The sequence below is a fragment of the Nomascus leucogenys genome, chromosome 8 (assembly GCF_006542625.1).
Source record: "Nomascus leucogenys isolate Asia chromosome 8, Asia_NLE_v1, whole genome shotgun sequence".
NCBI classification, from domain to species: Eukaryota; Metazoa; Chordata; class Mammalia; order Primates; family Hylobatidae; genus Nomascus; species Nomascus leucogenys.
The window spans coordinates 109,950,613-109,974,191 of NC_044388.1; the positions used below are offsets into that span (position 1 = coordinate 109,950,613).

General features: G+C 56.7%; 1 protein-coding gene across 7 annotated transcripts in view; it reads right to left on the reverse strand.

Moving 5' to 3' along the window:
* The window catches only part of VAV2 (vav guanine nucleotide exchange factor 2), a 220,268-nt gene that overhangs the window by 70,299 nt on the left and 126,390 nt on the right, over positions 1-23,579 (reverse strand). For all 7 annotated transcript variants that reach the window (XR_004031471.1, XM_030818134.1, XM_030818132.1 and 4 more), the window contains exon 4: positions 365-433. Coding sequence is in view for 6 of the 7 variants with exons in the window: in XM_030818134.1 (XP_030673994.1) it covers positions 365-433 (69 nt within the window). In the remaining variant the exon portion in view is untranslated. The remainder of the gene's footprint in view (positions 1-364; positions 434-23,579) is intronic.

Below are 23,579 nucleotides of genomic sequence, written 5' to 3' on the forward strand. Positions count from 1 at the left end.
AGCATGGCCAGGCCCCCTCTCTGCCCCACAGCTTCACAGAGACAAGCCCTCACGGAGGACCCTGCTAGGGCAATGGGCCAACACCTGGGCCAGCCATTAGACTGGCTGGGCAGCCTTCTAGAATGTACAAGGGATATGAAGATCTGCTCATCTCTGAGGCCTCTCAGATGCATGCCTTCCCACTCAGCATGGCAGCCCACGCGTGACCCATCATGAGGAGATGCCCCGGTGGGAAGAGCCCAGGGCCAGCTCTGCCTGCACTGTGGCCGCCATGTTTCCTCGTGACTCCCTGGACACCACCAGGAACCTCCCTTCCCCTCCCTCCTCTCCAGCCCTCCTCCCACCCCCGCCCCCCCCGCCTTACTCAGCCAGCTCCTCCAGGCTGCGGTAGACGTCATCGTCATTCTCTGTGGTCTCCTCTGAGGGAAAAGGCCTGCAGAAGAGAAGGCGAGAGGGAGGTGAGCAGGTCCCGGCACTGCCGGCCAGTGGGACCCCAGCTGGACCCCACAGCAGAGCCCAGTGTGGCCCAGCCAGGAGCAAAGGGGCTCCTGTCTACTCTCTGGAAGGGCACGGGGTGCACGGACACTGATCGGAGTCACAGGATGTGCCAACTGGGCCGCAGGGCAAAAGGAGACCCATGCCCAGCTCGCCAGGGGGAAAGGAACGTGTCACGCCCACTCCGGGCTCCGGGTGTCCAGTGGGAAGATGAGAGGCCCAGGTCGGGGCTGCAGAAAGCGTTCATCTGCCCAGCGATCTGCCTTCCCCTTTACCCGCCCTCCCACTTCCAGGGGGTTCACAGTGGAGACGAGGCTCCTTGCACACCTCCTGGTGGGCAGGTGGCAGGGCTGCCAGCTCAGTCCCCGAAGGAGAGGAAGCAGAAGGGGACTCCGGAAGGGAGGGGTGACTTCTGAGGCACCGAGGGTAGGGGCTCACCCACCCCACCCACCAGCCACTGGCTTGAGGTCAGGAAGAGAGTCCCGAAAATGAAAAGCCCTCGGACCTTCTGCATGGATGTGCAGCCTCCCCTCCTACAAAGGGAGCAGAAGCCCCATGGGGACTCCCCAGAAGGAACATGGCGGTGCTCCCCCTCACACTCCGCCCTCCAGACGCCCCAACCCTGGTGCCTTTCTGCAGTTCATGATGGTATAGAAATAGATACACACATAAACTTTAATCATCTGGGCTCTTCTTGAGTCTCATTTTTGTGGAACTCTCATGCATATGTACATAATTATAATTGTTTTTCTCCCGCTCATCTGTCTTATGTCAATTTAATTCATAAACCAGCCCAAGAACCCGGAGGGGTGGAAGGAAGCAGTTTTTCCTCCCCCAGGACCCAAAACATCGCTCTGCTCCATCCTCTGCAGATAGACAGATGGGTGTGGCCCCGAGTCTACAGGCCTCCCTGCACAAGGCGAGCCTGGGCCAGCACAGGCCAACCACTCAGAGCTGAAATGCCGGGCCAGCCTCGGGGAAGGGGGAGAGGTGAAGGGGAGGGAGGGGTGGGGAGGGAGGAGAGGCAGGAGAGGCAGATCAAACACCCAGAATCGGGGGCTGCAGCTGGCTCAATGCTATGGGCCAAATCCACTCATCTCCAGAGGAGACCTGAAAGGCCCCTCAATTAAACCAAACATCCCCCTGTAGCCCCAGGGTGCGTGTTCTGGTAGGAAACCTGTCACTAAGGATGGGACGGGAGATCCCAGCTGGAGGGGCTGCCCAGGCCCAGATGCCAGCTGGGATTGCTTCCTCGCCTGGGGTCAGGCTGACATTTGCTCAGCCCGAGATCCAGCAGGGACGCTGTCCATCCTGGCAGCCCCGCCCCACCCGGAGGCCGGGGACCTGTGCTCCTGCAGGACGGCAGGGGGAGTCCACTGAGCTGTGAGCTGGAGGCCTGGGTCCTACCTGGCTCTGTCACAGACCTGCAGGGACCGGGCCATTGGTCACCGTGCCCCTGTGGCTTCCTGGTAAAAGCCCGTGTCCAACGGCGCAGCACGGCCAGGCCTGACCTCTGCGTGGGTGAGCTCGGCTCTCTCCTCCCAGCCACTCTCCCTCCTTCCACCCATCACCATACAGCAGCATCCCCCAGTGGAGGTGTGTGTCCCTGGGTCACAGGCAGAGCTGAGGCTGCCACGACATCCTCACCATCAGGGCTCCGTCGCTGACACAGCACCATTCACGGCCAAGAAGCCCCCAAGGAATCCATCTCCTCCCGTGATATGCAGAGCCCCAGGCTGACACAGATCCCGCGCAGCTGACGCGGGTGGGGCTGAGGAGCCACAACCCGGAGGGACTGGCCCACACGCAGGTGACCCCAGAAAGCGCAGGAGCACGTTGGGGGCCAGGAGCCAGGGAGGCTCTGCCAGGCTGAGATGTGGCTTCAGGACCCAGAGGTGGAGGCTTCTTCCCCCTCAGCATGAAATCCCGCTGCCAGGACTGGCCCCGGGCCGTCCCCGCTCCCATGCCAGCCCCTCGCTTACGTCCAGCCATCCCTGTCTCCGACCTCATCAGTCATTTCTGCTTTTTCTGAATTTTCAGTGATGATTGGCATGACTTCCATAATAAAGAAAAATGGAATCAAAATTCTCATTATGAAAATGTGTCCTCATCATAAGTAAAAAATTTTAAACCCCACTCATCTCCTATAAAAGTATGTTATGTATAAAATGACATCGTGGCAAAGTATTAACATGCTTTCTCACGCAGAATGTAGACAGGGAAGAGAAAATATCAAACTCCTGAGGTTGTGATCTTGTTCAAATTTGATCACTGAGTGTGGGCGACAGTTTAGGGAAACAAGGCATCCCATCGAACCCTGGATTATCGACAGGACGGCCATTCGGGGACTGTACTTCTAGAATCCACCCTGCTAAGCCGATCGAGAGATGCATTCACGCTTTGTAAGGAAACCCACCCTAACGGTGAGTGAGCACACACGCGTGCCTCTCACTCTTCCTGTGCCCAGGCAGACATCACTCATCGATCAAAGCTCTCCTATCCCTGAAGCCCAGTGCAGAGTTCTTAACACAGGGCTCTACTCCTCCATCAGTCCTGGGACTCAGACAGAACCCACCTGCCCTGCCAGGAGAGCTGAGCCTGGGGCAGCGAAGGAGAGGAAAGGCTTTGGAGCTGGGAAAACCCAGGTGTGAACCCTAGGCCCACCCCCTGCTCCCTGTGACCTTGGACAACCTACTTAACCTCTCTGAGTGTCAGCCTTCTCCCCCTGGAAATGGAAGTAATAGTGCCTTCTCAGAGGTCTGCTGGGAAAAGCAGCTGTAGGATGGCAGAATGCTCTGTACTTAGTGGGGCCCAACAATGGCAGCTGTGATTTAGTATTCCTAGTATCATCCTCATTCAAGGCACTTTCCACTGCCCAAGAAAACTGCCTTCTGGTGCCTCATTAGGGCCTAAGAGCCCCACTCGCCACAATGATTTTGGAATCTTGTTTCCTAATGCAGAAAGTGAGTGCCCACTAAAATGAGGCACAATAGTCATTTCAAAACCTTTTGTCAGCCGGGCACCGTGGCTCACACCTGTAATCCCAGGACTTAGGGAGGCCCGAGGCGGGTGGATCACCTGAGGTCAGGAGTTTGAGACCAACCTGATGAATATGGTGAAACGCCGTCTCTACTAAAAATACAAAAAAATTAGCCAGGCGTGGTGGCGGGTGCCTGTAATCCCAGCTACTCGGGAGGCTGAGGCAGGAGAATCGCTTGAACCCAGGAGGCGGAGGTTGCTGTGAGCCGAGATCGCGCCATTTCACTCCAGCCTGGATGACAGAGTGAGACTCCATCTCAAACAAATAAAAAAAAAAAAAAAAAACCTTTTAAAAAACCTGACCTTGAGCTATGGTTCTTGTAAGTTTCCCTTCCCTGCATCTCATTCAGTGTCTTCTTCAACCCCTCCTGTCATCTCCTTTACCTGCCCAACCCAGAGGAGATAAAGCAGGAATGTTCAAGTCCAAAGAATTACACTGCTGCCCGTAAAATCTTTACTACTTTTATTCTAAGATCCCTACTTGAGGCCACAAATCCCCTTGAGAATGGAGCTGCAAATCCAATTAATTTCTGCCACAGCCCAACAAAAGCTCTGCCAGAAGGGGAAGAGCAGGAGAGGGAGGCAGCCTGTCAGGGACCATGCAGGGCCTCAGCGCCCGGCCGCTGGGGCAGGAATACGCAGGAGAATACAGGAGGCTTCACCAGGCCCCAGTCCCCTTTCACTCCACTCTCCCCACAGCCCTCCATGCCCATGCTACCTCTGATCTTTGCACCTGCTCTGCTCTCTGCCTTTAGTCCCCTGCCCTCCCACCATTCACCCAAGTGCTAGCATCCTTCAGGGCTGAATCTAAGCCCTACTGCATGTGGAAAGACTTGATCAGTCTCTCAGCCTGGGTCTGCCTCTGCCTAGCACAGTGCCTGGTGCTAGAAAAGCATGGATGAGTACAGGGATGGATGAGTGGGTGGAGGATAGATGGCGGGGGATAGATGGTTGGCTGGCTGAGTGGGTGCATGGATGCGTGGGTGGATGGGTGGGTGGGTAGATGAATGAATGGATGGGTGGGTAAGTGGGTGGGTGAATGGATGGATGGATGGGTGGATGAATGGATGTATGGGGTGGGTGGGTAGGTGGGTGGGTGGGTAGGTAGATGGATGGATGGGTAGATGGATGGATGGGTGGGTAGGTGGGTGGATGGATGAACAGATGCATGAATGGATGGATGGGCGGGTGGTTGGATGACTGGCTAGGTGGGTGCATGGATGGATGGAAGGATGGATGGGTAGCTAGATGGGTAAATGGCTGGGTTGGTGGGATGGGTGGATGAGTGGTAGATGGGTGGGTGGGTAAGTAGGTGGATGGAAGGATAGATAAATGGGTTGTTGGGTGGCTGGATTCATGGGTGTATGGACGGATGTCTGGAAGGACAGATGAATGAGAGAGCAGTTGGACTTTGTGGGCTGATAGATGGATGAGTGGATGGATGAACAAATGAGTGGGTTGTTGGGTGGGATTAGTGGGTGCATGGATAAGTGGACAGAAAGGTGGGTGTCAGATATTCTCAGGCTGCTCTTTACCCCCTGAAATGGCAGCCTCAAATTAGATACGAGGAAGCTTTTTTTTTTTTGAGACGGAGTCTCACACTGTCGCCCGGGCTGGAGTGCAATGGCACGATCTCGGCTCACTGCAACCTCCACCTCCCGGGTTCAAGTGATTCTCCTGTCTCAGCCTCCCAAGTAACTGGGATTACAGGTGCCCACCACCACGTCCAGCTAATTTTTTGTATTTTTAGTAGAGACAGGGTTTCACTATGTTGGCCAGGCTGGTCTCAAAAACCCCTGACCTCGTGATCCACCTGCCTCAGCCTCCCAAAGTGCTGGGATTACAGGCGTGAGCCACCGCGCCCGGCCTACACGAGGAGGCATTTTCAAGGAGAGCTTGTAAGAGATCACACAGAGGTATTCAAGTCACCCCTCAGTCGGGACTTGGTAAACACTGACCTCGATTAAACCGTGTGACACACATTTGCACAGAGAATGTCTGAACAGAGTTCCTGGGGCCACATCCCAGTTGTAACTTAAAGCCCAGTGGGGGTGGCTTGGGTGGAGACTCGGGTCATTTTGCAGCAAGGCCTAGCTCCACCCCCCACTCCCCACCCCCAAGGCCATCTTCAGGCACCAGCTGATTTTCCTTCCCGCACTTACCCCTAGTGTCCCCTACCCACACCTTGCCCTGGGGTGTTGCCTTGCTCATTAAGAGCAGAGAATGAGAAGCAGAGAAGGCCAACCCGAGCCTATCCAGAAGTTGTCCCAAGAGCAGTCATCCTGGTTCCCCAGGAGCGGCCGCATCCCTCTCCTCCCCCCAGAGCCTTCCCGAGCATGCATTTCCTCACGCCTGGCTTCGGGAAGCGGAGTTTCCCACTGCACCGCCGAGGGGACGACGCGGATGTCCGCACAGGAAGCACAGAAGCCAGAAGTGCCGAGTGCAGAGAAACCCCCAGCAGAGCCCGCGCTGGGCAGCAGCCCCTCCTCCCAAACGACTTGTCCAATCCCACTCCCCAAGCTTCCTCAGCACCCACTCCCCACTCCTGCCTCTGAGCCGCTACTTGCTCAAGGAGTGCCCCCAGCCCCCAACAGGCCTCCCCCATGAGCTCAATTCTGGGCAGGACAATCACAGTCCCAGTGCTACGGCCAGAAAAGTCACCAGCCAGAGGACACAGACCAGAAAACACAACACCCTACAGGGATGCCCAAACCCAAATCCCGAAGAAAGAGCAGAGAAAACACAGCTCCTGCTTCCAAAGAGCTCCTTCACTCTCCTCCCGTCCTTCCCCGGGGATTTACGGGGCACCTGCGTGGGGCTGGCCTGGGCAGCCATTTGTCACTGATTCAGGGAGAAGGAGCAGCTTGAATCTCGCTTTGGGATAATAAATCAGGTTCCTATCCTTGCCCTCAGGACTGCTGTGAAAATCTGCTAGAAACGATGGCGTCTGCAGAGCACCACCTGTGTCACTCACCGTGCCTACAGCTGCATGGTGGCCCCACAGTCCGGAGGGAGGGGCACATTGGACGCGCAGGGGTCTCCAAGCTGAGGGTAGCAAGCACAGGTCTGAGACAGTGCAGACCCTCAGGATCTTAGCTAGAGGGAGAACAGCTTGGGTTTGCTTTCTTGGAAGGCCCTGAGGAGCCGGCAGCCAGATTTGGTTTTTAAGACAAAGACCAGAGTAGCAAAGAGAGGACCCTAAACACAGCTGCCCTCCTTCCCAGGCAAGTGGCAGGTGCCTGTGTTCTACGGGACGAGCCTGGACAGCTCACGCCTTACTGTGCTTCCATGAGGACTGTGGAGCCTCAAACGTGGGGTTCGATGGGGAGCACGACCGCTTGTTGGTGCTGATCTAAGATTTCACAACAGCAGCAGCCACAGGGAGAGAAGGCTGGGCCCCCACAACACCACCGCCCCAGGTTCTGCTCAAGCACTTCAAAACCAGCTTGGATGCAGCACTGGGCCTGGTGACCTCATCTGGCAGCGGCCTCCTCTGCATATTAAGTGGACTCCAGGGCTCCATCATGCAGAGCTCGTGGCCACTCCTGCAGCCCTGGAGTCCTGGCCCTGTTTCCCTGGGAGCTATCGCCACCTCAGAGCAGGGAAGCCCCTCTTGCCTCTTAAAGAGCGAATCCACCCAGCAGGTGTGCGTCTCATCCTGGAGTGAGTGTCCACAAACAGCCCTGCCCGGGGCCAACATGCAGCTCCCAGGCTCCATCCCCAAACACCCGGAGATAACATCAGGGAGAAGCCACAGCACAGACCGCAGCACCGCAACTGTGCTCACCGGAGGGGAGACCTTGTGGGGAGAGCTAAGGGCAAGGCCTCTGCAGGCAATGGGTCTGGGTTCAAGCCCTGGCTCTGCCCGTCTCTGAGCCTCAGTTTCCCCAACTGCAGAATGGGGGCCGGTAGTAGCAATTGCTAAGACCAAGGGAGATGGTACACAAGCCTCCTAGTGAGCATCCTGCATGTGCCAACGCGGGTCTCTCCCCTTCCGCTTTCCACCAGCTCCCCTCTGAGCCCACTCTGCCTCCAGAGCCAGCCTCAGTGGGACCAATTCCTGGATCACAACTGGAAAAGCGCCCCCTCCCCACAGATGGTCCACCTGGCCCTGCCATGGCTCAGGCAGGGCACCCCACCGAGCACTTCCTCCCACTGTACATCTGAACAAGAATGCAGCCCTCAATGAATGTTTGGATTCTGGAAGGTACTGAAGATTCCAGAAGGTACAGACATGAGTGCTTGGCTCATCCAGCCATCATGCACAGAGTCTGGGACACGGTTTTTGTTTCCCACACTCTGCTGGCATCTCAGGTGAAGGATCCAGGGCTTGAGATAGTCCCTAATGCCTCCACTTGGCCGGTACAGAAAGAAAGTGGGACCCGACTCACAGAAGAGAAGGCCCCGCACAGTGACTGCCAAGGACCGTATGCACCAGCAGCGCATCAGGGAGGCTGCTCCACCTGACCCTGATGCTCCTCACCCAGCCGGAGCCCTCTGAGAGAACAGGCAGAGCCTTGAGTTACATCCTGGAGAGTGAGACCGGTTCATGGCCCCAAGGGAGCGCCCTCGGCCTCTGAGGCCAGGTGCGGCTAGCACTGACATCTACTGTCCAGGTTTGCCCAGGACAGGGATTTCTTGGGATGTGGGACTTTTGATGCTAAAACTGGGACAAGTTGGCCACCCTAGTCTTGCAGATGGCAGACAACGGTGTTTCCATTTATGGTGCTGACACTACCGGCGGGTATGGGGGGGCCTGGCTAAGCCTCAGTTTCCAATTCTGAAACCAGCTTCAAAATCAGGCTTTGGGAGGGCCAGGCGCCAGCCGGGCACTGAACACCACCAGATGCAGTGGCATCTCACCCAGGCGGAGGCCACGTGAGAAGAAAGAGAACAGCGCGAGCAGAGGGCCTGTGGGACCCCACGCCCAGGGCATGGGAGCCGGGCCATAGCCCTTTTGGCACTGCGTGCCGGGGAAACAGCAGCCAGGCAAACTTGAAAGGCACATCAGGAAACGCAGCGCGGAGGGCCCACCAGGCCCGTTTAATTATTGAGGGAGTCACCTGGGTGCCGCCTTCTAATTGGCAGGGAGGCCTTGAAGCACCAGGGCTTCGCTTATTAGAAACGGTTCTCCTGCTAAACAGCTCCAACTGTCAAAACAAGCCCACGGATCGCGTTTCTTTCCTCAGCGCGCCATCCCACCCAGCCCAGAAGGGCAATCACAATGGGAGGAGGCCTACCCATGGCCGCACCCGGCTCGGGGATGCCAGTGTCGGAGATGAGCCTGACACACCCAGTACGAAGGCAGCACAGGGCCGAGGGGTGCAGGGAGCACGCAGAGACACCTTGGGGTGGCAGGGAGTCTGAACCTGGGGAAACCAGGAAGGGCTTCTCGCAGGAGGTGGTGGCAAGGGAGCTGGTGTGAAGGGTAAAGTCTAATTTTGAGTTCAGAGTTCTGACTTTGTTTGGGTTTTTTTTGGTATTTTTTTTTTTTTAGAGATGGGGTCTTGCTATATTGTCCAGGCTGGTCTCAAACTCTTGGCCTCACGCAATCCTCCCACCTTGGCCTCCAAGTGTTGGGATTACAGGTGTGAGGCACTGTACCTGGCCCAGAGTTCCAGCTTTGTATAACACAGGCTAGGGTAGGAACCCTGGCCACAAACCTCCTAGCTATGGGCTTGCTAAGGGCCCTACAACCCCTGGCCTCAGCTCACTCACCGTAATATTTGGACAAGCCACCTGCCTCAGACGTGATACGTGAAGGAAGGAAGGGGAAGGTGATGATGGACATGGGCATGGTTTAGGGGCTGGAGCAGGCAGCCTGGGCAGGGGGTAGATGAAGACTCAAGTGCCAAGTGTGGCAGGAGTCTCAGGGGGCTGGAGTCGAGCGTGACCAATGGGCTGGCCCCGTGTAGCCACCAGGGTCTGAAACCAAAGTCAGGATGGAAGTAGGAGGGTCTCTGCCCCATGGAGTGCTGGGTTGGAAGGTGGGGGCACTGAGGCACAGCCACTGCCATAGGCCCGGCAGTGACCTTCACATCTGCCATGGCAGGTCCAGCAAGGTGGGGGTGTGGCCAGTTCCAAGGCCACCAGTGGAGATGGTGAATACACCAGAGCCCCAGAGGAGAGACCCCACGTGACCCCCAACCCAGCGAGGCTGTTTCTGCCCTTGTTTCCAGAACCTCGGCAAGGCAGAGGAAGACACGGATCTCACAAGTGGAAAGAAATGCTTGGTCCCCTGCCCCCTCTACTTTGTCTGGGAGAGGAAGGCGGCCTGGCGTGGCTGCTGATTACAGAGGAATGTGACTTCTCAGCAGCTGTAAAGCATAATATGTATTTTTATTTTCCAACACGCTTCTCGTAAGGGAACCTCGGCTGGCACCGGTTTGGAAGGAAATGGCCAGTGGCCCACAGGGTGTCCTTCCCCGGTGAGCATACAGAGCCCCCGAAGCCACTCTGCCTTTTGCTCCACGCCAGCCCTCTTCCCAGGGGACACCTGCCCAGGCTTGGCAGGAAACCCCCTGGACAAACACTTAGGATCTGTCTATCAGGAAACAGGGCTGAGGGAGGAGGCTCTAGGACAGGGGCATTGCAGCCCACAGGCCAGCAGGGGCTTTCCAGGGCTGAGGCCTGCACCCCCCGTCCCTGGCATGGCTGCTCCACCCAGCTGCTGGGTCAGGCCTCCGTGCATTTCAATTGTGCAAACCAAAGGCTACAGTATACTCCCTGCAGACGCAGGACGGGGATCGGAACACTTCCAAACTGGGCACTGATGGGCCAGAGCCCCCAGCTGTCCTCTGGCCTTGGCCTGGGGACCCTTGACCCAGCTCAGTCATGCTGGGCAGAGAAAGGTGGACAGAGTGACTAATGAGGACTGTGGCACAGGAACCCAGACACGACAGGTCTGATTCACGAGGAGGAAACTGAGGCAAGGCTTGGGTCTGCCCAAGCTTCCAGACTCCACGCCTGCAGGTCAACACTGTGCCTGAAGGTGCCCATGAGGGCCCCAGACAGCTCCCCAGTTCCTCAGCAGCCCCAACCAGGACAGCTCTGAGATCCTCCTGTGAACGTGGAACGCTCTGTCAGCTACTGGAAACACCGTTCCTTTGTTTCCCTCTCCCTGAACACAGCAATTTCCTTCCTTGGGCCAGCGGGGGTCTGTTGCGGGAGGGCAGCACGCAAACGGCTTCCTGAGCTTCCCCCACTCTCGCGTCTGGCGCAGTTGCCGGCACACATAAGCCAGGCTGGGCAGTTTTGGGTGGGTGGACATGGGCCACAGCGGCTTGTCTGCATGTGTGTCCCACCCTGGCCAGAGGCAGAAGCGTGGACACGCTGGGCCAGGCCGGGGACTGAATCCACGGGCTAGGTGGCAGGGGCTCTGGTCCGAGACCCAGAAGGAGGAGCCCACATGGCATGCCCAAGGCAACAAGCTTAAAATGCAGACCTTCCTCCAGCAAACACTCGGAAGCTGGGAGCTGCAGGCAGGACCCCTACTCAGAGAGCTGGGGTGGGAGGGCCAGAGTAGGGGGGCCACACTGGGGGTTCTCTGCAACCACCAATCTGCTGTCACCTCAGGCAAGACCCCTCTCCTCTCTAGGCTGCCAAGGGGGACTGGGCGACACAGCAGCTGAAGGCCCTCTTCCCCCTCCCCGCACTTCCTGCCGACCTGTCTGCTGGGAAATGAACGGTCAGCTGGGTGGCCAAGGCCTTGGCAGTCTCCCTAGTGTGACAGGGCCTCGCGTTGCAGGATTGGCTGTGATAGGAACAGCAACCCCAGGGCCTGTCTAGGAGCAGCCACTACCCTTCCACCCCCTGCCCACGGCAGGCATCACTAGTCAATCACAGTGTTCTCTCTGAGCCCAGCTGGGATGGACACACTGCAGGTGGTGGATGGATTTATCAGCCCTGGTGAGACAGGGATGCCAGTCCCAGCAGAGAGCAAGTTTCTGGGAGAGCCCTGGACAACCCTCCATTGTGGCATCAACTGCCTGAGGTGGGGCCAGTCTCAGGAGTCCCAGGACAGCCTGGTCAAGCTGCTCCACAGACACCAGCCTCTGTCCATTGGTGGAGTCTTGGAGTGGGGTGGGGGCACATCCACCCAGCTGAAACGGCACCGTGGGGCCCCCAATCTTTCCTCTACATTCACAGAGCAGGGGAAAGGGAAGGCCTCACAGGATGGAAGCTGAGGCTCCCGACAGCCCCACAAGATGAGGTTCCGTCACCATCCCAAAGAGGACACTGAAGCCCAGAGAGGTGAAGAAAGCTGCCCAAGGAGGCCAGCCAGAAAGTGGCAGAGCTGGGCTGGCAGCCAGGAACTCACACCACCTGGCCATGTCTCGGACAGCAGCCCTGGGTCATCGCAAGGGACTGACCACACCAAAGGGCCTGGCTGTCACCCCTGGCACCTCTTGTCGGCACCTCCTGTTGGCTACCAGCCCCGCTCACCCTCTTCCTGCTATCCCGCCCCACAACCCTCCGCCACTCCCACCCGGGCATCCACAGCAGCCCCTCAGTGGCCCTGGCCTCTACTCTGGAGCCCCTCGAGGCCAGGCAGGGCCAGAGGAAGGCTCTGGACAAAATCTCAGAGGCCGCTGCCCTGCTGGAACCCCCAGGGCTCCCCTCACACGCTACTTCCTCCCCGTCCAGCCCTGTCCCTGGCTGCCCTGGCCCTGGCCGCTCTCTATCCAGGGCCACCAAACACAGTTCCCCAGGGCTTCTGCCTGGGCCTCCCTGCCCCAGGCCTCCCCATGACCGTCAGGGCCCAGCCAGGGCGTGGCCTCCTCAGTGAGGCGTACAGACCACTGCATCCGAGGGTTCCCACCTCGCCCCATCCCTCTGCTGCCACCCTGAGACCGTGTCCCGGGAACTCCGGGCCTTGGAGGGGCTGCACACAGTAGGTGAACATGACTGGCTGACGGGCAGCAGGGATGAGAGGGGGCAACTTATCTGGCCCAGTGATCGGGTCACCAGGCCACTGGGGAGGGGCTCCCAGCAAGCGTGAGGACGAGGACGGAGCCCAGCTCTCCACAGTAACCCCGAGGGGATGGGCTTGGCTGGGCTCCTTTGCAGCAGAGAACTGGGCTTTGACCTCTGTAGGTGGTGCCAGCTGTGAGCCTGAAGGCGGTCCTGGGTGGGGTGGGGCTGGGTGAGGGCCCCCAATTACCCACCTTGGAGCCTTAGGACTACAGCCTTAAGTTCCAATCAGAACTGGCCATGCCTCACCTCTGCCTTCCTGGGATACCTGTTCCAGCCAAACCCTCCCTGCTCCCAGAATGCCAGATCCCCAACCTGGAGCCACGTGCAGGGTTCCCGTCCTGCAGCTGCCCCTCCCACCAAGTGGGTGCCCAGGGAAGGGAGGATCCAAGAACAAAATTCTCCAAATAGCAGAAAACTCAGGACCCGGCAGCCACCAACCCTAGCCAGGACTTCACACTGCGCCTCAGCGTGAGCAGCCCCACCTCCAGGAGGGCTGGAACCTCGGTGCTGGACAGAGGTTGAAGCCTGCTTCAGTCTCCCCACCAGCAACCCTAAAGGGGCAGTGGAGCCTCTCCTGTCCCCAGGGTCAGCAGGTGAGGCCTGAGGCTGGTTTTCTCAGCTGTCAGAGGCTAGTCCTACCAAGAACCAAGTGGGAAGAGCCTGGACACCCTGGGCCAGGGGCTCCATGCCTAGATCAATACTGGGCCCGGAACCCTGGCCCCCTGACTCCCAGGCAGACCCCACTTGAGGACGTCAGACAAAGTTCCAGCCCCACGCTGCCCAACAGGTTGGCCCTGGGCTAGAGGTGACTTCTCCGAGCCTCAGCTTCCTCCTCTGCAAAATGGGGGTGAAAATCTGACTCCCAGGATCAAGGGGAACATTTAATAAGCTGACACCTGGGAGGTGCTCAGCCCTGTGCACGCTTGGTCATGGCTGCTATGATGGCGGGTGGATGGGGCAGCTCCAGAAGGGCCACTGTGACAGATGGGACACAGAGTGGCTTGCCAAAACCTGTGCTGTTCATTAACAGGGAGGGAGAGAAGCAAGTCCAAGGAGTCTGCTTCAACAGGGATGGGTCTCTTCATGTAAAGATCCAAAGCAATGGGCCGGGTGCGGTGGCTCACGCCTGTAATCCCAGCACTTTCGGAGGCCGAGACGGGCGGATCATGAGGTCAGGAGATCGAGACCGTCCTGGCTAACACAGCGAAACCCCATCTCTACTAAAAATACAAAAAAAAAAAAATTAGTCGGGCGTAGTGGTGGGCGCCTGTAGTGGCCACTGCGAACATGCCTCGTGTGGGGCCGGGATCTTCGGGGAAAGAAAGCCATGGGCCGGGGGTGAGGCAGACAGCTCCGGGCTCGGGCAGGCTCCTGCATCCTTCAGGCTCCCCTGAACTCCTGGCAGCCCATCCCATGGCAGCCTGGCACCGGCTCTGCAGTCACCCAGGCCCGTGTTTCGGTTTGTTTCCACCACACCCTGAATGCATGACCACAGTCCCCCAAGACACCATCATGCCAAGACGTCATCTTCTGTTCCGGGACATTTTTAATGATCGCACGTCTCATCTGCTTACGTATAAATCCCACCACAAAATATGATGTGTCTTTTCCTCTCAGTCTCTGAAAACGAGCCGATAATGTTACCCAGCCGCCCAGATCAATTTTTAACGGCAACAGTCGCTGAAGAGGCGGCCTTGGTTTGTTTTGCTTGTTACAGAGTAAAACCATCTTCGCTCCCTAAAGGGAAGGACAGGAGTTGGAAAGGGCTTCGCCTCATGCCAATGACCAGGCACAGGACATTCCTCCTGCCCCGAACGCACCATGCAATTATACTTGGGACAGGGCACTGGGAAGGAGGAGGCCACTGACCCCGAAGGCTCACCCCTCATCCCTGCTACCTGGAGGGGGGTCCTTGAACCCCAAACCTCCCCCACCAGCTGCAGGCCTCCTCCTGGGCCGGGAGGTCTCATGGATGCCAGAGCTATGTTAAGAAGCACTGGTTAGGGCTCGTGAGGGTCCTGGTCCGGTCTCCAGGGAGCGCGGCCTCCACCCCACAGGCAGGCTAGGCTGGGGAGGCGTGGCTGAGGGACCACCTCCTGGACCCTGCGTCCCAGAGCTGGCTGTGCAGCAAAACCCATGTCCCTGCTGTGTTCGTGTCCTGGGGCTGTGTAACCAAGCACCATCAAATGGGGGGCTTAAAACAACAGAAATTTCTTCTCTCCAGTTCTCCCAGTTCTGGAGGCCAGAAGCCTGAGATCCAGGTGCTGCAGAGCTGTGCTCCCTCTGGAGGCACTGGGGGAGGGTCCTTCCTGCCTCTTCCAGTTCGAGTGGGCTCCCCGTGTTCCCTGGCTTATGGCTACATCGCTCTAACACCTGCCTCCCTCTTCACACGACCCTCTCGTCTCCTCCCTGTGTCTCTCCTCTGTGTGGTTCTTTCAAGGACATTTGTCATTGGATTTAGGGCCCAACCAGGTAATTCAGGATGATCTCATCTAGAGGACCCTGCTTTAATTACATTTGTGAAGACTACTTTATCCAATACAGTCCCATTCACAAGTTCTGGGGGATACAGCTTTTGGAGGAACACCATTCACCCCATACACCCCCTTCCCCCAGGCATGTCTGGGATCTAGATGGAAAGCCAGGGGGCCCAGATGCATGGTCCTCAGGCCTTGCTTCGAGAACCACCACTTGGGGCTGTGCCTCACTGGTTGGGTCCCTCAGCACCAGCTCTGCCCATCGGGCCCAGGTAGGCCTCCATTTGTAGATGAGGGAACAGGCTCAGGGCTAAGGAACCTGGTGAGGGTCACACCAGGAGCAAGGATCCCAGCCAGGCCTTGAACCCAGGTCTCTCAACCTCAGGCCAGGCCCTTAACCATGAGCCTCTGGGTCTGGGACCCACCATGCCCTGCCCTGCTCTGCCCTGACCCAGGTACGGCTGCAGTGTGTTCACCTGCACGTGACCAGTGGCCTGGTGTCCACTCCCCACATGGCCAGGCACATCCCAAGGCTGGCCAACTCCTGCTATGTCCCAGCGCCTGGCCCCCGGCCCAGCAGAACAAGGCACCAATAGAATGAGGAATGAATGAGGGAATGAGGGAACAAACAAACAAAGAAACAAATGGATGGCTATGGACTCCTTGGGCTGAGTATCAACCTCATGAGACCTCAAGAAAGTGATGCTTTCTGGGCCTCAGTTTCCCCATCTGTAACGGGAGGGAATGAAAGATCCTTCCAGTGTGAATGTGCCAGGCTCTAGGAGCTGGACATAGGCTCTGAAATGTGAGCCAGCAGGGCCCCGTGAGTCCATTGGGGTCACCTGGAGACACCTGCCAGGTCCCAGGACTTGCCCTGAATCCCTTTGTTTTCCCATCTCACTGCCCTGATGTGCCTCAGCCCAGGAGGAAGCTCACACCCTCAGGCTCTTCCTCAAACAGAGGGTTCTCTCATCTTGACACAAGTGACATTCATCCATGAGGATCAGCCAGTGGTGGGCAGGGTACCACCCCGCTGTCGACTGGCACACCTAGGATGTCCTCCCCCATCATGGTGCCATGAAGAACAAGCCCAAATTCCAGGCACCTGAGCTGCCCAAGTAGGCATAGGGCAGGTGTGACGCTCGGGAGCTGAAAAGTAGAGCAGACACACAACTGCCGATGCACACTTTCCTCCAGCATCTTCTAAAACCATTTTCATGGACAGTCATGCCCCTGGGGCTCTGCGGGCTTTAGGAGATTCCTGAGTTCCACTGCAGATGGTGCCACAGGGCCTCCACCGTGCACTCAGGAGACAACTTTGCTGCCATGTGCCACATGGAAAGGCTAGTCACACGACCTCCTTTAACCCTTGCAGCCTTCCAGGTGGGTGCCAGGAGATCCCCATTTGCAGGTGAGGAACCTGAGGCACAGAGTGGCAGCTCCTCCTCCTGACTCTCAGCTTTTGGACCCACTGTGTGCCAGGCACTATACTGAGAACTTTACAGACACCATCTTTTGAGTCCTCATAATAATCCAGTAACTCCAACAGGCCAGTGAGGACACTGAGGTTCAGGGGGTAAGAAACCGATCCAGCATCTCATCAGCACCCGAGTGAACCAAGTCAGCTCATTCATCCACCCACATCATATTGTTCTGTGCCTACTATGTGCCTGGGAGTAGATGGGTCCTAACCTCACAACAGAAGTTGCAGCCTTAATGATTCTAGAGTACTACACTGAGACCAATCACCTGATATTCATGTGAAATAGGGCAGAGGGAAATGGACAGAAGGGTGGACGGATGGATGGATGAGTGGATGAATGAATGGATGAATAGATGAGTGAATGAATGAGTGGATGGGTATATGGGTGGATGCATGGATGGGTGGGTGAATAAATGGATGGATGGATGGATGGATGGATGGATGGATGGATGGATGGATAGGTGGGTGAATAAATGGATGGATGCATGGATGCATGGATGGATGGATGGATGGATGGATGGATGGATGGATGGACGGACGGACGGATACATGGATGGATGGATGGATGGATGGATACATGGATGGATGGATTCATGGATGGATGGATGGATGTATGGATGGATACACGGATGGATATATGGATGGATGGATGGGTGGTGGAAGGATGTATGGATGGAAGGATAGATGGGTGGATAAATGAGTGACAGACGGGCTGATGAGTGGACAGATGGACAAGCTGAAGAATGGATGGGTGTATGGGTGGCTTGATGGGTTGTAGCGTGCTTGAATGATGGATGGGTGGGTAGATGTATGGATGAGTGGACCGATGGACAGACTGAAAAAGGGACAGGGAGATGGGTGGCTTGGTGGGTGCGTGGATGGGTTGTAGGGTACCTGGATGGGTGGAAGGATGAAAGAATGGACAGGCAGATGGGTATATATATGTGGATAGATGATGAATGAATGGTAGATGGGTAGATAAATGAGTATATAGAAGAATAAAAAGAAGGAAGGAAAGAAGGCAGAACAGAAGGGTGGGGGGGCGGTGGGGGATGGGAAGGAGGGAGTGAGAGAAGAAAAGCAATAATGAAATCCATTAGATGAGCCAGAGAAGTATTCTCAGTGGGCAAATTGGCAGCTCAGCAAGTTCATCTGACAATGGCTGTGATGATCTGGGAGTGGAGCAAAGAGAGAAACTCAGCTGCATTTTGTCTTTTAAAGACAGACACAGGCAGATCCCTGCCCCACTGCAGAAGCTCAGGCTGGCTGTTCACACCCCCCTGCCAGGCTGCCAGCCCTGCTTCTCCCGACCGTCTCCAGCATGAGGGAGCTCATCTACACCAGCCACGCGGTAAACAGCCAGTTACTGTATTTCTGAACAAATGTGTCTCCTTTACACCATCATCCTCATGGTGGCAGCCGCAAAGAGGACACACCAGTGTTCCCTAGCCCTGCTGCTCGGCTAGGGGTGCAGGGTGGGGGCACAGCCCCTATTGACCCATTGGGCCCCCCTAGCCATTTCTGTGCTGCACATAGACTAACCCCAGGTCGCACTGGCCAATGTGTGCCAAGCATTTCCCATGTGCCAGGCCCAGAGAGTCATCCGATTCTCTCATTCAGTCCTTATGAAAACCCCACACACAAGATGCCATAGTCACCCTATTCACAGACGACATCCCAGGTCTTGGAGGTGGCAAGACCGGATTCCAGCCGCCAGCCACTCGGCTGTCAGGTAAAAGCCGTGGCAGGCCTGGGACAGCGGGAGCGGGTTCAAAGCCTTCTCCGTGAGGCCAGGTGCACACTCCTGATGGCCAGTGGGCCAGGTTGTGGCTTTAGTACAGCAAAGGTCAGTGTTCTGCTGCCCCTGCAGATGTGGCCTCCCTCTACCCCAGGGCCACTCACTCCTTCCCAAGTGTGGGTCTCCGGTCAGCAAGCATGGGGAGAGGGTCCTTGGCCAAGAGAGGGTGGAAGGCTTGGTACAGAGCTGCCCCCATGCTGAGCAGCAGAACTGGACACTAGGCCAGGTCTAGTGCACGGAAAAGGAATCCCTCAGGCACTGGGGAGGCCCTGCCCCAGTGGCCTCTGCTGATGCATGCTTGTCCCCTCTCTGCACTCTGAGTCCCACCCACCAGCGGCAACTCCCACAGGTGTGGCAGGTTCTATCTGACAAGCACCCAAAAGGCTAGAGCAGGGCAGGGAACGGCAGAGCGGAGTCTGCATCACCCTGCACTACGGCCAACCCACACATGCCGCCCCCCTTTGCTGCACCAAAGCGCTTCCCCACCCAGGGCCAGCTCTGTCACTAGCCTTGGCTGCCACATCAGCATTGGCATCCCTAAAGCAAAAGAAACCAAGCCAGGCCTAAGTGCCCTGGGCTCTCCATCCCCATGCCAACACTGCCCAGACAGGACAGCCGAGCACCCTCCCTTCACCCGTCCTCACCATGAGGAGCACCAGCCCTTGAGAACCTGCAACCAAGCCCCAGGGAGAATCCAAAACACTCTGGATGCCTGCCGCTCCCGCTGGCATGATCCCTACATTCAGACTCAACTGTTGGAGATACTGGGATAGAGAATGAGCAAGACCCAGGCCTGCTGGGAGCTCCCAGTGCAGAGATGGGTGTGGGCGCATAAGCATATATACACACACATGTGCACACACACATACACCCATCTGCACATACACACACACTCCATGAACCTGCACACCTGCACACACACCCCCATCTGCACATGCACACACACCCCATGCACCTGCACACACACATCTGCATATGCACACATACATGCACTCATCTGCACATGCACACACACACACACACCCATGTGCACCTGCACACACACCTGGACGCACCCTTGTGCACGTGTACATACACACATGCGCACACCCATACACACGCACCATCTAACACAGTTTGTTCTGCCTAAACTTGGAGGCCCCAGCCATGGCTGGATGGATGCAGAGGAGGAGCAGTGGTGCGAATGAGGCAGTGACTGTGCCAGGCCAGAGTGCTGGGCCTGCCCAGTGCTATTCCTCACTGAGTTGCCTTTGGCTTGTGCTACTGACCAGGGCAACAGGGGCCTGGGGTGTGGAAGAGGTGCCAGATTGATGGAACAAGCCAGCTGGTGACTCGAGCCTACCCTTCAGAGAGCTGGCTGCTATGACCAGAAGCAGGCTGGTGGAGGCCGGACCCGAGCCTCAAAGCCCAGCAATCCAAAGGTGGCCTCTTCTGACCTCCCCTCCCCAGGAAGGAGTTTAATGTCTTCCAATTACTCCCCTCCCACCCCCTATGCAGAGGAGGTTGAATCCACTATTGTAATGAAAGGAAAAAAAAGACTCTCCAATTACGCTGGCCCAGGGACTCACATGTCATCCTGTCCCCTCACAGCAGACCCACTGAGGACAGGTGGCCAGGACATTTGATGTCACCAGGTGGGACAATTAAGCCCATCTTGCTGGTGGGATGAGCTGCTAAGCATATAATGACTGCCACCTCCCGTCCCCATCTCCTCTCAGCCCAATTACCTGGAATTAAGCAGGCAGCACCAGATGGGAAAAGGGACACCAGCCCGGATGGAAGAGAGCGGAGAGAGCCGGGGATGCTGCGCCCAAGAGAGAAGGCTACAGGAGCCTCAGCAATGTCTTCAAACACAGCAAAGACCAGGGGAGAAGAGGCCGGGACTCTCGGGGCAGGACAAGGTGTCGGCGTGCTGACCCTGCACCATGGCTCACAGTGTGCACAGAGGGTAGCACATTCGTTCACGGAGGTGTGGGAACTGCAGAGTCTGCCAAGGCCCATTCATGGAGCCTCCGGCTGAGATGTCTCAAGTGAGAGTTCTTTGGTACCTTGTAGGTGATTCGGGAAGGCAAAACCAGGTTTGGGAGTGGAAGTCAAGGACGCAGCCCTCACCACTGCACAAACAGACTTTCTCATTATCTGGGCCACCCAGCAAGGAATGGGGTTCCAGTGCTCTCCCAGCTACTGCAGGAGTAGAGGCTAAACGGAAAGAACTCAGCAAGAGGCTGTCTCTGCAAGCTGCCTCTGTATCCCGGAAGGGCACCCGGCCTCTCCCTGCACGAGCCACATCTTATGTCTCGTTGCCCAGTGCTCCAGGATAAAGCCCGCCACCCACCACCAGCTCCCCCCGCACGTGGGAAGACCAAAAGGTAGGTCCTCAAAGCCATAACGAAATGCGAGGTCACTGCTTACAGTTCCTGATGTTTCGTTGTGCTTAGATTCAATACGGGTATGTCTGATATTCTGAGAATTCACTTCAAATTGAAGCAGGAAGTTCCGGCTTACTTCCATTTCTCTCACTCCAACCTCAGCCTGACCCCCGTCCCCTGCCTTGCAGCTGTCACAGCAATGCTATTCACAGGAGCCAAAAGGTGGAAACAGGCCAAAGTTCATCACGTGATAAACGGATATGCAAAATGTGGCCTAGCCACACAATGGAATGTTACATGGCCATCAAGAGGAATGACGCAATGACCGGCTACCGATGGGTGAACCTTGAAAACAAGATGCGGAGTGGGAGAAGCCACGTGCGAAAGGCACGCACCGTATGATTCCGTGGATGTGAAACATCCAGAACAGACAAACAGAAAGCAGGCTGGGGGCTGCCTGAGGCTGGGAGGGCGGTGACTGCTCATGGCGACTGGTTTCTTTCTGGGGTGTGAAGATGTTTTGAAAGCAGATAGAGGTGGTGGTTGCACAATATTGTGAACGTACTAAATGCCACTGAATTGCGTACTTTAAAAGGGTTACGTTTATGTGATATGAATGTATTTCAATTTTTAAAAGTCAGAAAGCAGAAGAGAGGGTGGCAGGGCTGGGCCAGGATGAGACAATCAAAGCCAGGAGCCCAGCCCAGTGAGGAGCCAGGGCTGTGCCCCCACCAGGACCCCATGCTGATATGTGCCCAGACACGCCACATAGCTGGACCTTCAGACAGCCTCCCAGCCAATCCAGGGGGCTCTGCTCCTGCTCTAACAGGTCACCAGAGAGTTGGAGAGTTGGTGGCTTCAAGCGACACAGACTCTTACAGTTCAGGGGGTCAGAAGTCTGAAGCGGGTCTTAGGGGCTGGCATCAAGGTATCGAGGGGCTGGTCCCTTTCAGGAGGTGCCGGGGAGAATCTGTCCCTTACCTTTTCCAGCTTCTGAAGCTGCCTGCATTCTTTGGCCCACAGCCCCATCGCTCTAACTCTGTCTCTGCCGTCACATCTCCTTCTTCCGACTCTGACCTTCCTGCCTCCCTCTTAAAATTATGTGTATTTACATCTGCGAAAACCCTTTTCCTTGTCACACTCTCAGGGTTCGGGGGTTAGGACATCCACCAGCAGCCGTGGGCCTTCACCAAGGACCAGGTGCTGTGCTGCACAGTGCACAGACACAGAGCAACCCCGCGAGGCAGAGTCATGCTCCCAGAAGAGACAAAGGTTCTAAGAGCATCCCTGCCCAAGGTCATTTGGCTGACAGAAGCTTCCTTCATGGGACCTGACCTCCCAGCCTGAGGGCACCTTTCGGTTTCCTTCTCAGGAAGTCCTACCCTTCACCATCTCCTCCCTCCCTAGCCGTTCAGAGCTGTGAGGGAGGACACCCCCAATCTGGAGGGCTAGCTCTGGCCACAACAAGACCCACATCTCCACACGCCTCGCTGGGTGCCTTCCTCAAACCCCTCTCCCACTCTACAACCACAATCCTCCCCCTCGCCCCCCTTCCCCAACACGTTTGATCCCCCAGCCGGCACCAGGGCGGGATTCTTAGATTAAGTCTCCAATTCATCAGCCTCTGAGAAGTATAATTGGGGCTTTTATGGAAAATCAGCTCATTATGCAAAGTGCAAGGGTTGTGAAAATGATTTTTTGAAGGAGCATGTTGGGTTCCTACCCAGCCATGAAACGAGGGAGAGATTCTTCAGGGCTGTGGGCTTGGCTTGTGGGTTTTCAAGAAGGAAAGGGTTGTGTTAAACTAGAACCTTTTGCTAATCACTAACACTACAAAATGCTCGAAATGAAACACTTAGTGTCTTGTGAAGTGCTGGTGGCTGCCCCCAGAAGGTTCAGTTCCCCATGGAAATCTCAGCCCATCCAGAGCAAGGTGGGACATTGCTCAGACTCAGCCACCAAGTGGGGCTGCCTGGAAGGGTTGCCTGTCACCTGTCTCCTGAGCTCTCGGCTGAGCATGTGAACCAGCGGAGGTCCGCACTCAACCCCAAGGGCTGCAGAGGGAAAGGACCCAGGAAAACTCCCAGAGTGGGGCTCAGAGGAGGGAGGGTGGAGGAGAAGAGCAGGAAAGCCAGGCCCCGGGGAGGAGGGCCTGCAGAGGTCTTCCTGCAAAGCCTCGCTCTGCGCCCAGGAGGCCCTTGCCTTTGGCCTGCAAACACCTCCCCTTCGTCTCTCACGTCTGCCTATCCTGTGTGCAAAAAGGGGTAACTGAGCAGACTTGGGGTGCTCAACCCCTCCACATGCCAAAGACAAGACTGGCTCTTGCTCAGCTCCTAGGAGATGACCTCTAACCTCTAAGCCCTGGAGTGTCTGCCAGATAAGGCCTCCGGGTAAGAGCGTCTTTGTATACCTGAGGCGGTGGGCCACACGGCGTATGCTCATGATGTGGTTTATGGTGGGGCTGTGGGCAACGCGGGATCAGTGTGGCCTCCGGAAGGGCTGGGGATGGAGTAACCAAGGTCGGCCTCACAGGCATGCCCAACCCCACCGACCACCAGTGAGGACCCACACTCCAGGGCTTGGGTGGGCTTCCGTGGCTGGCAATGTTCTGTGGCTGTTGCCACACGTGCCTACTGTCACACACTGCTGCTGGGAAAACTAAGCACTATGCAGAAGGCTCCATGGGGAGGGGATAAATGGAAACCCACGCCCGATGTATCCTGGTTCCACCCTGGGGCCTTTTCCATTTGCTGATTTGAGTCTCGATCTTTCTCTGCAACCATAATGGCTTCTCCTGGTGAATCTCAGAGCCTGAGGGTGGTCTTGGGGACCCCACACACACCCTGCTTCTGTCACTGAGAGTATTTAGTGAGCCCTTCCCTGGGCCGGGCCCTGAGCCCTGGGATTTATAGGTCTCATCTCAATAAACCTGAGATGCCCCC